We start from the raw sequence: 15,134 nt of genomic DNA on the forward strand, positions 1-15,134 counted from the left end.
GACTGCTTAAGGAACAAATGGACAGGCAGGTGGGGAGTCTTCTTCAGGTTTGAATTCAGGTGCCTGAACTATCTCAGTAGCAGTAAAGGCCTTCGGGGCTCCCAGTCCTGCCAGTGCCTTCTGCTCCTCATGGCCCTAGAGGATGAGTCTCACTGGGTATCTGCTGAGCCACCAGTCAAGTAACCCCTTGCAACTTTGATTTGAGGAAGAATCTCTTAACACCAAACTGTTTGCCAGCTACACATGAGTGCAGTGCATTCCAGTGAGGTGAGGTCTCAGCTATAGGGGACTGCAGTGTATTCCAGTGAGGTGAGGTGAGGTGAGGTCCCTTAGATAAGGAGACTGGACTGCATTTCAGTGAGGTGAGGTCCTAACATTCAGAGCATCGGTAGATGAGAAGACCCTGGGCTTCTCGTAGAGCACTCCCCCACTCCTGTACATACTAGAATCACTTAGCAGTGACATAGAAGACTTCATGACTGGACCACACCACCGTCCTAGTGCTCACACTCAGTGCTCTCCCCAGGGTAGGTAATGCCAGTGAATGCTATCTCATTCATTCTTGCTACTCCCATATTAGAGATTAGTGAACTGGGGCACAGAGAAATCAAAGAATTGCCCTCAAATACTCATGGTCAGTAAGTGTGGAGTGGCATTTACACCAAGGGAGTGTTGGCTCCGGGCCTTGGTTCAAAATGTGTTACTGCTTCCAGTCCACACCAGAAAGCCCAGTTCTGAGTCTTTACTGATCTCTCTTGTGGTGGAAGTTGACCTGCTCCATCCTCTCGGCTTCCTTCTTCAGAGGTTTTGGGTAGGCTTCATGAGGTAACCCTTGCTGGTCCTGCACAGGGTATCTGAATTCTCATTTTGTAGGGCAGTTATTAGATGTCCTCTTGATTCCTTGAAATTAGCTAATAAGTACTTTAGTCCCCATGTGGCTTCCTAGTGACTGGTCTGTTCTTCTGTCCTTCCTGAGTTAGGCTACAACAGCTGTCCTGTGGCCCCACCCCACCAGAGCCTGCCGCCCCTTCACCAGCGCCACATCACTGTGCCCACCAGCATCCCGCAGCAGCAGGTCTTTGCCTTGGCTGAGCCCAAGAGGAAGCCATCGATATTCTGGCACACTTTCCACAAACTCACCCCCTTCCGGAAATGAGCCTTACCCAGGGCGTGCCTCTGAGGTACTGTGGGGAGGAAGACCAGCTTTGTCACTTCAGCGTGATGTCCAGGGATGGCTTCTTGCTCAGTGCTGAACACTTCATTTGGGGATCGATGAAGGGGAGAAGAAGTTGGACTCAGCTTTGACCTTGAAAGGCCCCAGCACCCTTGTGGAAGGAAGGAACCATGAAGCACTGCTCTGTCCCACACTGGAAGCCGCACTCTCCGGTGGCCATGATATAAGGACCAGGGCTTCTCTGCATGGAGACTGCTGACTCAGTCAGTTTCCCACTGACGGTCACACCCCTGCTCCAGTTCCGAACAGTATCAGGAGCCTTTCAGTCCCTCAGGAGCAACTACATTGAGGACAGCTTCTGTGTTTGATCTTAAAGGAGACTCATTGACAGGAGTTAGTAAGATGTTGGCAGCCATGGGATGACCTGGGTCTGGCCAGGCTCTGAAGAGACCATGAAGGAGCAGGTGCCCATAGTTCTCCAAGGTGTCGCAGATGCCAAGCTAGAGTGTAGATCTCATCCTGCAAGGTTCCTTACTCTCAAGAGAATCGGGAGGCACCTACTGCCCTGGCAGTGCCGGGGATGATAGCATCCTCAGGGCAGTGCCACTTTCCAGACAGGTGGGAAGGCTGCTGCCACCTGACTTGTCCCTTCAGAGGTCACGCCTTGCTCACCCCTCACAACCTAAGAACCTGCCATCCGCAGAAGTATGGGTGATGTGAAACGTGTAACTTTGATAATGTGACACTGCATCTTCAGCGGCCCTTTGTATCACTGGTGAGATGATGAAAACACCTACATCCACAGAGAAAGCCAGGGCAAAACCATCCTGCTTTCTGGGGAAATGGACACGCCTCTGTCACGTGACCCTGAAACAGTAGTAATTCGAGAATGGTCTTGATGGCTCCTTAGCTCTGAGAGAGCTGACTCTTAATGAGGGCCACACGAACTGACACCCACAGAGAGCAACCTTTCTCTGTTGACACTGTATTTGTTACATGATGAAAATGCCTTTTAACACGATCTAAGGGAGACTGGTTCTGCATTTGAGCCTGCACATCGGGCTGGCCAGGAGGGGTCCTGCCGTGTGTGGCTCGTGTGTTCCTTTGGATGTGATCTTGTGTGCGGTTTTGTGCAAGGTTCTCGCCTCTCATCAGCTCTCGCTTGAGAATGAGCAAGTCTGCAGTGTCAGAGGTGAAGGTATTGGTCCGTCAGCACAGTTCACCGTGTCTCCACATCTATGCCTGAAACAAGTCACATCACAGCTAATAACCTTGACCCTGGACCTGGGATCAGCCTCAACCCTGCTGTGCACCCTGGCATGGTCACTTATAGGCAGCACTGCTGGGGACTGTAGTCAGTGGCCCCCCAGCAGGTGTGACTGTGTGCTATGAAGTGGTTCAAGTGCACAGAGCATGCGCCGTGTGTGTGTGTGTGTGTGTGTGTGTGTGTGTGTGTGTGTGTGTGTGTATGTGTATGTGTAAGAGGGTGGCAGGGAGGGAGAGGGAGGCCTCAACTTCACTGCATTTATATAACTGACAGGTTTGGTTGGTTGGTTGGTGTTTGGTTGGTTTTTTGTTTGTTTTCTAATAGAATGTCAGGATATATTTTAGAAACCATACTTTGGGTACTTTTCTGTGCTCCAGTGTGTGTGCGCAGCAATTCCCACAGTTGTATTGTTAATATGAAAATTGCTTTAAAGAAGTGAATAGTCGTTGGTCCTGTTCATTTTCACTGCGGATTCCTCTTGAGTCAGACCCGCTGCAGGCTCCATTTGCTGTTACAGCTGACGATAGTGAAGAAGGTTATGTTGGTGACCAGTCGTAATAGAATTCCCAGCTGCCCTAACTTCCAGTTCCCACCTACCTCCACAGAGCCCCCTAACAATCCCGGATATCAGGACGTGTTTATATTGAGTCACATTCAAGACCTGGGCTGGCCCTGGGTGATTTTATACAGCCTGAGATGTGCTTGATCAAATAAAGTCTGACCCAGGTGACTCTTACTTGGGATTTCTGGGTGATTTTGAAAACTAATGTGTTTTTAAAAGATGTACTAGCCTTTGACTTTGTAAAACTCTGTATGTCAGTATACATTTTATTACCAAATACCGAACATGGAGGACCTTTAGTGGTTTTTATTTCAGTTCGCCAAACTTCCTTCTTGATTTAAGGCATGTGCTCTACTTTGGAAGGAAATAGAAACAACAAAGAACCTCCTGCCCAAATGGCTCACGAACATCCCCTCCCTCTCCCTCAATGGGCCAAATAATATTGGTGATTTAAAATGTTGATGAATTTCATTTGTTCTATTTTTAGCGTATTTTTAGCATTCCAGAATTTGCCAGCTCTGTTCACATGATAGAGAAGGCCTCCCTGGCTTAGATTGTACCTATAACGTGTAGGTGTTGTGTGGTAGGTAAAAAGTGATCATAACACTTGAAGGTGTAGAGAAAGAAAGAACATTCCAGCAGCTGATTGGGCTTGTGTGAGCGTTTGATGCCGGCCCCTAGCTCCTGTCACCTGCTCTGGTCTTCCTTGCCGTGCGTGGTAGATCCACCCCTGCAGGTGAGAGCCACCACCACCACTGTTTCTAACTACTGTGCCTTTTACTGTCCAAACTATTGAAGACTGATTCCTCATCCTACGTCGCTGTCATTACATGCAAAGCAGAAAGTGTATTTAATTTGAAACCTGGTTCAAAGCGCAAGTCTTTTTTTTTTTCTTTTTTTTTTTTTTAAGTGCCAGCGCTCCAGCATCATGTGCATGTGGGAATCTGTAACTGGATTGCTGATGTTTCTCAGGACAAGTCAGTCCTTTTTCCCAGCCAGAGTTTCCTGGAGCCAGGGCATGGTTTCTGCATTACGGCTTCATCACAGATAGGAAAAGCAGAAGTGTCCTCAGGCCAGTGCCAAGAAATATAAGTCAGTGCCTTTCAGCAGCTGACAGGCAGGATGCTGGGCACATTGTGCCCACAGATTGTTCCTTCTCAGGATCCAGGGAAAGGGGCGCTTGAAAGATTTAGGACAAAGTAAGTGGAAACGTCTAGCCAGCCTTAGAGAGGGGAAAGAAACCTCAGCTTATATAATGTATGTAAATTTGCTAAGCCACCCCATGTACCTACCACATTATTGCCATTACTGTTCTCCTGGGCATTGCCAATTGTATTTAGAAAGTACTTTGAGCCGCTTCTATAATTTAATTGGTCCTCTTTTGGGGTACGTATTGGTGCCCACTGTGCGTGACTTGCCGATCTTGGCTATGCTTTTGATGATAACGAATCCAGGCTGTGGCGCTGTGATCTGTAAGAGTCAAGCTGCTGAGCTGGTGGGCTGCCTTTGATCCTGAAATAGGACCCTCGCGCTAGACGTGCATCTTGGCTGAATGAAGGGTTTGTTGGTTTTGGGTGTTTTTTTGTTCTTAAAAAAATATATACTGTTATTTGATTTCTTGTAAATGCTGTGAATCTCTATTTGTCATTTTGTATTTGTATATTAAAATTAATTTGCCAAGCTGGTTCTAGAGATGCATCTCCATAGTAAAAGAAGATAGAACACATTATACAGAAAGAGGCCGGCTGGGGCAGGCCCAAAGCCCTGGGTTTGATTGTCAGCACTGCATAAAACTGGGTGTGATAGCACATACCTCTAATTCCAGCGCTTGGGAGGTGGAGGGAGGAGGTTTCTCTGGCTTCGATAAGGGGTTCAAGGTCAACCTAAGCCATATGAGACTCTGTCTCAAGAAAACATTTTTAAAAGGCAGCAGATGCTGGAATTTACAGATCCTTTCTTGCCTTGAGCTTGGTGCTTCTTCCTAAAGACTCATTCCTGATGGGTGGGAGGGAATCACTGGGAGGTGTTGGAGAAAGGCTCTTGAGGGGCGTGGAGAGGGGCCATTAGAGTAGGCTATGAGCCAGAGAGGACAAGGGACAGTTTGGGTGGGTTTTGTTAGCCTCTTTTGCGTTTGCAGATGTAACCAGGAACTGCCCCACCTCTTACCCTCAAGGTTAAGCAGGCCCTCTTGACCAGGGCTGAGTGACAGCCCAGCCCTGGAAGGCTAAATCCCTTGCAGTTTTCCACGAGTGATAGAGCATGGGTGACCAGGTCTCTATGCCTCTGGGTGGTCAGAGCTGCTGGCAAGGCTCTTCCCTGGGAGGTCAGCCTGCAGCCTTGGCCTCCCTCACCCAGGGGGTGGGGTGAATAGGAATTTCCTCCTCTCATTAGCAAGCTCAGAAAAACCCAGTAAACAAGCCATTGTTTGTGGTGACTAATCAGAGCATGGTTCCTCTGGGTTGCCAAAGCTGCCTCTTGCTTTCTGGTGTTTAATCCCAGCATAATCTGTCTACTTGCTCCCTCCTCCATGGGGTCCACTGACAAAGAGTGACAATGACAGCCCTGGGGACTGCAGGGGTGGCCCAGGGTGGCACCATGCACACAAGGGAACATAGGGGGAAGAACGTTATTCTAGAAGAGTTTGGGAAGTGAAACAAACATGTATAGTTGTCTACTGCATGCACAAGAGAGACCATGTCCCTTTGGAGGAATGTGGCCAGACAAACCCAATGATGTTCTTGTAACAGTAGCACCATAGATGTGAGGTAGGCATAGGACAGCTCCTAGAATGGAGTCTTCAACTTAAATATCCAGGCCCAGACTCAACTCCTAAGGGTTCTGTGGAGAAGCACATAAGGCTTACCTAGAGAGGTGCAGTGCCTCTGCTGGGTCAGAACTGAGACCATACGGTGTCTGTGCAGCTGGACTTTAAGCAAATGACCAGGACCTTGTGACACTGATGGCATTTGGCATTCCCCAATGTGGCTGAAGAGCTCAAGGCCAGCTGTAGCCAGTATTGCCTATGTAGGTTGTGAAGAGAAGTTTCAAATCCGAGGCAGAGGGTTGCCCAGGGAGACAGTCAAGCAGGCTGCACAGTGATCCCAGCAGGCCTTAGGGAAGGAAGGGGACACTGGTGACCAAGTCCTCCTCTTATGAATAGGGGTATCATAAACTGAGGCAGATGAGTAGTGTAAACAGTGCACCAACAGGCTTGGTTCCTGCTAACTCGGGAGAGAGGGCAGGACTAGGAATACAGCTAGAGAGGATTCCCCACAGCCAGGGGAGCAGAAGGGCCTGTGGCAGCCTGAAGCTGAGAGACCACAGAGGTCCCTCTAGCAACCAACTGCACTACCTACACATGAAGGGACTTGGCTGTAGCAGTCAGACCTAAAGAAGCTAAACCATGCTCAGTGGATGCCACCTTAGTATAATGGATATTGCCAAACCCAGTCCCACCTCCTCTTGGGTACATTGTTGGGGCTGTCTGGGGGCTGAGGAGTGAATGTGGGGTGTGGTTAGCTCTGCTAAGGTGAGACTTCCTGGTACCTGCATACCCCATCCCCATATGGCCACCGAGGGTGAGCTCCTGCCCTTCAGAACAGAGCAGTATCCTTATGCTCTTGAAACCGCTGCACGTTTGCCTGACCGTTAAAACATTTGTCAGGAGAAGCTACAGAGCCTCCGAGTGCTCCTCGGTGGACTGAAGGACGGGGAAAGGATAGACAGAGTCCTCATCTGCTCCATGCCTGGTCTAAACTCACAGATAAGGAAGCTGGTAACTTGCCGCATCCTCTGCACCAAAAGCTGAAGTCCGGGGTTCCAGAAGAGAAGAGTAATTGTCAGGTCCGAAAGGAACCTTGGTTTCCCAAAAAGTCGTGGGTAACCCCGAGATGGCAGCGTTTCCTCAGCTCTGTTTGCTCAGCTCAGCTCAGGCTGAACTATAGACAGAGCAGTGTTCCTCGGGAACCCATGAAAGGGGCTTCTATCTGGTGGAAAGGGCCCCGTCCCTCAGCATGTACTTGTGGTTGTGTATCCTTCAGTTCCAATCCACATGTACCTGTTACGCATTTCAAGACCTACACTAGCTAGCATCCTGTCCTCACCTCCTCTAAGTTATCAGGCTGATCTAGTTCCCTCCCTCAGCTGCTTGTCCTCTTAGAGCCCGCTGGGCCACGGGCTTCTTTTTCTCTCTGCTCTAGGCTCTTAAGATGCCTTTGGCTATTCTCCTTTCACACCTGTAATAGAAACCTTTCTAGCTAGGGAGCCATTTCAGTGGATTATTGACTGCGCCCCCACTTACAGCAGTGACCATGAGCAGAGACTCAAACAGACTTCCTGGGTTTCTTTTATGGAGAAAGGAACACCCCCTCCTGATTTTTTTGTAAAAGAGCCTCTCTGCGTAGCTTGTCCAGGAATTTGCTCTGCAGACCAGGCTAGCCTCAAAGTCACAGAGGTCTACCTACCTGTTTCCAGAGTGCTGGGATTTATTTATTTATTTATTTATAGCTGAAGACTGAACCCAGGGTCTTGTGCTTGCTAGACAGGTGCTCTACCACTGATCTAACTGAATACCCAAACTGGAGAAGATAACTTTATTTTACTGTTTGGTATATTTAAAGGACAGAGCAGGGTCACTGGGAGCGTCAGGCCTTATCGAGAGCTTTAGGAGTCTCGAGGGCGCTCAGAGCTGCTTCATGAACCATCCTACCCCCCATAGCATAGCAGAAGGCCTTTTCCTCCCAGCTAGAAGTGCCCTGCAGTATTCTGCACAGACATGAATGCCAATGGGAAGATTAACTGAATCAAAGGTTGCTCTTAAATTTAGTTTTATCCTTAATGAGAGTCACAGGCAACAGTGACTGTAATCATTAAAAGTTCTAAGTAAACAAAGGGAGTCCTACCACTCTGTGCTGCAAAGACCACAGATTACAGTCACTGGACTTGACTGCAAAGACCACAGGTTACAGTCACGGTCCTCCTCATTGTCACATTTATGCCCATTTCCTCACTCCTGATGGACTCAAGGCCAAGGAGAGAGCTGTTCACAATAAGGAAAGAAGCCTGTAGTGGCAATATTTTCTCCCACATTCCACCTGCTGGGACAAAGGACAGAGAAGAAAAGGACAAAGTTTTCCACACCTGGGATGCTGCGAAGGGAGGCTACTGGACCCTAGTGTCGCTGTGATTTTTTTTTCTCCTGAAGCTAATCCAAGACATCTTGTGCCTCCCTCCGTCCCCTCCCCTTCCTGCTATTTTGCACTTAGGTTCACTGGGGAGTTCTATGGCAGGAAGGCTTGATTTTATTTACAGTGTGAGGGTTCCCTGTTTGCACAGTGCCAGTATCCAGCCTACAACTCCTGGGTTCAGGTAAGTGCACTAAAGGATATTTTTTTCACATTCAGCCGAAGGCACCCGGGTTCTGAGGTAGCCACGTGTGGTATAAAGCTCTGGGTAAGAACACTTAAACTTCTTAAACTTTTTTTCTAAAGAACAAACCAGGTGTGGTGGTTCATGGCTGTAATGTCACACTGTGTAATGTAATGACACAAAAGGTTTGGGCTACAGAGGAAGTTCCAGGACAGACAGCCTGGGCTATAGTATGAGACTGTCAAACAGACACACACAGACCTACACAGAGACACACATACATAGGAAGGGAAATGAGGAAGGGAGGGAAGGAGTGAGGAAGAGAGAGAAAGATAGGAGAGAGAGAGAGAGAGAGAGAGAGAGAGAGAGAGAGAGAGAGAGAGAATAGTTAAACAAGAGAGAAAAGCAGAGACTTTCATCTGCCAGAATTCTGCACTACTGGCCTAGGGGGAGGCATTAAAAAAAAAAAACAGGATAAATCACAAAAATAACAGACCTTTCTAGAAAAGTTTATAGATCATCAGCTACACATTTTAATGAGTGTTTTAATAGTTGTGTATATGCTGTATGTATATATGGTCTATAAAAACAGTATATGTTAAAGAAAAGATGCATACTGTAATGTTATACCAAATACATGGGAGAAATAAATGAAGCCAACTTTAGTGTAAGGGATGTCACTGGGCAGTCTTGCACTCAAGCAAGCTGAGCCTTAGCAAAGATGGCTTGCAAGCTGGTCTGGTGAAGCAGACCTGTTCCCAGCACTTGGAGTGCTGGGGCAGGACCATGAGTTCTAAGCCGGTCTGAGCTGCATAGAGAGACCCTGACTGGGAAAAGTGTTCCCTTGATTCCTGTTAAATGTTAGTGTGTGGGGTCTGCATAAGGATTATGAAGTATTTGGGAGAGGGGGAGATAAGAAACCTGGAATGTTTGAGAATACATGACTGTCAATTAGAGAAAAATCAGAAAAGGTACCAAAAATGGCTTTAAAAAAAATGTGATGGTCTTAAATAAAAACAATGTGTGTGAGGTGTTATGCCTGCACTGTGTGTACCACACTGGGAGCCAGGAAAGGGAGTCTCATCGTCTACAAGGGCTGCGAGAGACTCCTGGTACTAGAAGATCAGCCATTTCTCCACCCCCTAAGTGGCTTTTCATGGAGAAGGTGGGAAGTGAGGGAGAACACCGGTAAAGCCCGGAAAAGTCAATCTAGGGTCTACCAGTGGCTTCTGCATCCAGCAGCAGGAGTGACTGCAGAGATCTCACTGGGTTGGCGCTAAGAAAACTCAGCTGCCTGAAGTGGAGTGGCCTTGTGACTGAGGGAAACCTTGGGAAACACGTTCTGTATCCCACCATTCTCTGCAGCTTTCACCAGAGGGCGACATCATCTTTTGGATGTCAGTGTCTAGCTACAGAGGGGCTGGAGAGATGGCTTAGGGATAGAGCCCCAGGGGGAGTAGAGTTCATTTCTCAGCACCCACATCTGGTGGCCTGTAACACCAGCTCCAGCGATGTCTGATGCTCCGGCCTCATTTATGTTCGTGTGTTATGTGTGTGTCTGTCTATGTGTCTGTGTGTGTGTGTCTATGTGCACACACAATTAAGAAAAATAAATAGCTACAAATGTGTAACCAGCACTACAAAGACACTTTCCTCACAGGAAAGCCTCTTACTACATCATTCTATACATTAACATGTTTGCCTATTTGCATATATTTCTAGTTTTTTATAATATGCATACATTAACATCCTCATAATGTGCCTGATTTAAAAAATGTTAAACCTTTGTGGGTGGGTGTGTGTGCACGTGCCTGCGAGTTGTATGGATGTCCTCAGAGGCCAGAAAGGGGGCTGCAATCTCCTGTAGCTGAAGCTATAGGTAGCTGTGAGCTACCTCCTGTGGGTGCTGAGAGCTGAAGGCCAGTCCTCCACAAGAGCACTGCGTGAACTTAGCTGCTGAGCCATCTCTCCAGCCCGATTTTAGTTCTTTTTGTTTGGCTGGGTCTTTTGAGACAGTCTCATCTGTACCCAAGCTGGTCTTGAACTCACCATCCTTCTGCCTTCATGCATCTTTTACATACTTCACTGACCTTCATGATGTTCTCAGCACTTACGCCCTGGTCCACTTCCCAAGGCTATTCTCAGGCATTACATAATGTGCCCTTTTCCACCTTAGCAGAAAATACTGCAGTTACCGTTGGCACACAGATCTTTGCTGTATTATGAATAACTGCAGAGATGGCACTACTGGATCGAAGAGACAGACACCCTGCTTTTTGTCATTACAGAGGCTTATGGACATCTACATTGCTGGCCACAGTACATAGGATCTGGGGTCTGATGGGTTGCATTAACCCATGTGTTCTTTGCTTTGGTGGGGGAGGGATGCGCTGCTCTTTAAATATTAAAAGAGCTGCCATCACATAGTCCTTGTATCCACTTGTCACTGCCCAGCCTGCTGCTCAGTACTAAATATCGGGGACTGGGGACGTAACTCTCATAGTACAGCCAGGTGAGCTTTTGAGTCCCATGACCTTGTATCAAACGCAACGCCCCTGCCAGGCAGGTCCTGGGGGACAGACGGTATGACACTTGCACACTCACAGGGATCCTCAGCTCGATCTGGAATCCCACCCATTCAAATCTCAAAGACTCAAGCCCCTGCAGGGGCTTGCATGCCGATCCTGTTATGGGGAGCAGTTTGCCTACCGGTCTTGCCCAGATCTCAGCTCCAACCTGAGGCTGAAGACATTTAATGTTTTGTTGTTGTTTTTATTGTGATAAAATACATACATAAGATATATAATAAGCTCAAACTTACTAGTCTAACTAATTTAAGTGTATGGTTGAATAGCAATAGATACAGTCACACCATCCTGCAACCATTGCTGTCATTGACCTGCAGAGGTTTCATCTTCCACTGAACAGCGCCCCCTCCCTTCAGCTCCCGGCACCTGCCATATTGCTTGCTCCACGATTTGGATCACTTTGCATACACACCAGATCTGTCTTTCAGTCCCAGACTGTCACCACCTAATGTCCTGGAGGGGACCAGGATTTCCTGCTTTTCTGGGGCCGAATGACATGCCACTGTATTTATATACTACGAATTCTTTAAAGACTCATCCACTAATGTGCATGTGGCCTGCTCCCCCTAGTGGCTGCCAAGAATATTGCTGCCAGGAACCCCAAGCATAGTCAAACCTGTTGTTGTTATTGTTTTTTTGTTTTGCTTTGTTTTGTTTTTTAGTCCCAGGAATACAGTTGCTAGGTCAGATGGTAATTTCACGTGGCTTTATTATTTTTAGTGTGAATTTTCATGTATATTGTGGTCAAATGTGGTCTTTATATTAGCCCCATGGGATAAGAAAACATTTTTCTGTGGCTTAAAAAGTGGCTTGCTCAAATTGAAACAATAAATTGGAGAGTCTCCTGACCTCAAAACTTGGATTCCACATTTATTGACCATTAAAAATGGTCCCAACCACGTGTTACCATCTAAGAACAATGTCCCTTCCTTCCTTCCTTCCTTCCTTCCTTCCTTCCTTCCTTCCTTCCTTCCTCCCCCTCCTTCTTTCTTTCTTTCTTTCTTTCTTTCTTTCTTTCTTTCTTTCTTTCTTTCTTTCTTTCTTTCTTTCTTTCTTCCTTCCTTCCTTCCTTCCTNCTTTCTTTCTTTCTTTCTTCCTTCCTTCCTTCCTTCCTTCCTTCCTCCCCCTCCTTCTTTCTTTCTTCCTTCCTTCCTTCTTTCTTTCTTTCTTTCTTTCTTTCTTTCTTTCTTTCTTTCTTTCTTTTTCTTTTGCAACAATGGGGTCTCAGTGCATAACTGAATACTGTTTTGACCTGTAACTTGTGATTTCTTTCTCAGACTTCTGAGTGCTGGGATAACAGTCAGGTGCCATTATGCCAGGCTTTGTAACAAGCTTCTTCTAGTCCAGGTTGGTCAGCTACCTGGTCTCTGGTTTTCTCCTACCCTGTCCATCTGACACAGTAAGATCTGGTTCAGGCCTTTGTCAGTGAAGAGAGAGGAGGCCCTGTCACTCCTCAGCACCTCTGTCCTTGCTGAGAGACCAAGACCTGTCTCATTGAAGAAATGAGAGGCAGTGTTCATGCCCAGCAACTGTACCTGCACCCAGGGGCCATGCATCCTTCAGTTTCTGTTTTCCCTCTTTCAGTTGAGACCCTGTTGTCTGACCATGAGGATTTGGTGGCTTCTGCTGGTTATGGGTGCATGCACAAGAAATGTATTCTCCCAGGACACCTGCCGGCAAGGGCACTCTGGCATCCCTGGGAATCCAGGTCACAATGGCCTACCTGGAAGAGATGGACGAGATGGTGCCAAGGGTGACAAAGGAGACGCAGGTACTTGACACTTGCTGCTTCTTATGGCCTTCTTCTATCCCTTCAGCCACTCACCTGCCACTGGGATACTGTTCCACCTGCCCACTGAGCCCTCACCCACCAATGTGCCCTGCAGGTGCTGAATGAAGTTCAGGGCAAGGCCAACTGCACCCTGCCCCCACAGGCTTCTCATCGACAGCAGATGACTGTTAACAAGTGTTTCTGCAAACACAGGCAGAAACACAGAGTGGGATACTGCGGGTGTGATGCATCATTAGTATCATGAGGTCAGTGGAGCAATCTGATGGCTAAGTACAGAGGCAACCCCTATCCACAGGGAGAAGGCCCACAGTGGATGCCTATAGCCACAGAAAGCACAGAACCCTACCCATGTCTTGCTTCCTCCCATATATGCATCATCTATGATAATGTTTAATTTCTACACTAGGTAAGGAATAATTAACCATTAATAATAAAAAAGATGAAGCATTGCATTTTAAAGTTCCCAGCATCAATTTCTCTTACGCTTAGAGAGAGAAATTTATTGTTACCGTTAAGGTTATGTTGCCATCAGCATTGTGAGGTTGCCTTGGACATTTGAATATCTGAGATGGCTGCAAAGTGACTGACGAGGAGGTAGCATATGGCTTCCCAGGAGCTGTGGCCATGGCATGTGCCACCATGTCTGGGTCAGTGTTTAGTTTTGAATGTATAAAGGTTTTTAATATAATTTATTTATTCATTTATTTATATAAATTCTTAGTGTATGATTGCTCTGTCTGCATGTAGACCTGCATGTCAGAAGAGGGCATCAGACTCCTTTGTAGATGGCCTTTTGTACCATGTAGGTGCTGGGAATTGAACTTAGGACCTCTGGAAGAACAGTCAGTGCTCTTAACCACTGAGCCATCTCACCAGCCCCGAATATATAAAGTTTTAATGTTTGTTATCAGATATTTTCTACACATGAAGCAGAGGGATGATTACAAGATAAATCAAGAGGAATATACATAAACCTGTTATGCCAAATTTGTTTATTTCTCCCTTTGCAAATATTTCTCCATCTTTCTTGGTTGTTAATCCCTCCACCCTTTAAAAAAGTTTTTTTTTAGATATTTAAATATCTCTTATGTGTATGGATGTTCTTTTCTGCATGCATATTTAGGTACCACATGTTTGTAGTGTCCTCAGAGACCAGAAGAGGGGGCATCGAGCCATCTGGCTGTAACCCCAATGTGGGTGCTGGGGATTGAATCTGGGTACTCTGGAAGAGCAGCCAGTGCTGTTAGGATGAGTTCCATTCTAACTCATTCTCCCCTTCTCTCCCTCCCTCCATCTGTCTCTCCATAGAGTTGCATGTATTACAAGCTGGCTTCAAACTTGATATGTACCCAAAGACATACTTAAACTCTTTATCCTCTTGCCTTTGTCTAATGAGTACTGGGATTATAGACATGTACCACTGTACTTGGCTCAAAATTTATCTATCTATCTATCTATCTATCTATCTATCTATCTATCTATCTAATCTAATCTATCTATCCATTCATCTCTCTTTCCCTGTCTCTCTCTCTCTCTCTCTCTCTCTCTCTCTCTCTCTCTCTCTCTCTCCTTCCATCTCTTCCTCTCACTGGTGGTGGTGGTGGTGGTGGTGGTGGTGGTGGTGTGTGTACATCATTTTTAGGTATCTCCCTGTATTCTGCTCAGCTTTACAGAGGGCAGTACCTGAAGCTTTCATGTTGACCAAGCTGGCTGACTGGCTAGCAAATCCTCACGACCCCCCCACCCCACCCCCCGTCCCCTGTGCTTCCAGTCCTCGAATAGCTATGCTTGAGTTTTTACATGGGTGCTGGGGATTCAAACTCCAGTCCCTTGCCACAGACCACCCCAGTCGGGTATGGGAGTCCCTGGAATGAGGGTCCTTGAAGCTGGGTGGGTAAGGATTCGGTGGTGACCAACAGAAACAAACACAGAGGCAGTTTGAATCTGAGTGTATTTTGCAGTTCTCAAGCAGGGGATTTTATACATTAAAAAAGCAAACATTACATCTCTTAGAAACTATATGCAGTGAAACAATCACAGATACCAACAAAATGCATTTGGCACAGTAAAGCACAAAAATCATCCAAGCATTACAACTCTGAAACTATGTATTCAGTGAATCACAATCAGAACAGGTAAAACCATTATAAATAATCAAAATATAACAATTCTAAAAGGATGTATTCAGTGGGGGCTGTCGTCCAAGGCTAGTGGCATATTTCCAGGAGCAGGTTAATAAATCTTTAACGGTCAGTGCCCTTAACCACTGAACTAACTTTCCAGCCCCATGGTCAGTTATAATTTAACATCTAGTGCCTGATTTTTTTTTTATAATCTTCAATGTATGAATTTAAACTATTTTAATTCTTTTTTTTTTTTTTTTT

General features: G+C 46.6%; 2 protein-coding genes across 11 annotated transcripts in view; both read left to right on the forward strand.

The window, feature by feature from the left end:
- Nucleotides 1-4,688, forward strand: part of Spata13 (spermatogenesis associated 13) — a 130,591-nt gene extending 125,903 nt beyond the window's left edge. For 8 of the 10 annotated variants that reach the window (XM_029469026.1, XM_021182583.2, XM_021182582.2 and 5 more), the window contains one exon: nucleotides 981-4,683. In XM_029469026.1, the coding sequence (XP_029324886.1) occupies nucleotides 981-1,156 (176 nt within the window). In that variant the 3' untranslated portion in view covers nucleotides 1,157-4,683. Of the gene's footprint in view, nucleotides 1-980 lie in introns of all 10 variants that reach the window. The other 2 variants (XM_021182580.1, XM_029469030.1) reach the window with 1 other exon arrangement.
- A 3,494-nt stretch (nucleotides 4,689-8,182) lies between these two features.
- LOC110309419 (complement C1q and tumor necrosis factor-related protein 9) overlaps nucleotides 8,183-15,134 on the forward strand; it is a 13,890-nt gene continuing 6,938 nt past the window's right edge. Inside the window, exons 1-2 of the mRNA XM_021182058.2 lie at nucleotides 8,183-8,370; nucleotides 12,543-12,729. Coding sequence (XP_021037717.1) covers nucleotides 12,564-12,729 — 166 coding nt within the window. The 5' untranslated portion in view covers nucleotides 8,183-8,370; nucleotides 12,543-12,563. The remainder of the gene's footprint in view (nucleotides 8,371-12,542; nucleotides 12,730-15,134) is intronic.

This window comes from Mus caroli, chromosome 14, assembly GCF_900094665.2.
Source record: "Mus caroli chromosome 14, CAROLI_EIJ_v1.1, whole genome shotgun sequence".
NCBI classification, from domain to species: Eukaryota; Metazoa; Chordata; class Mammalia; order Rodentia; family Muridae; genus Mus; species Mus caroli.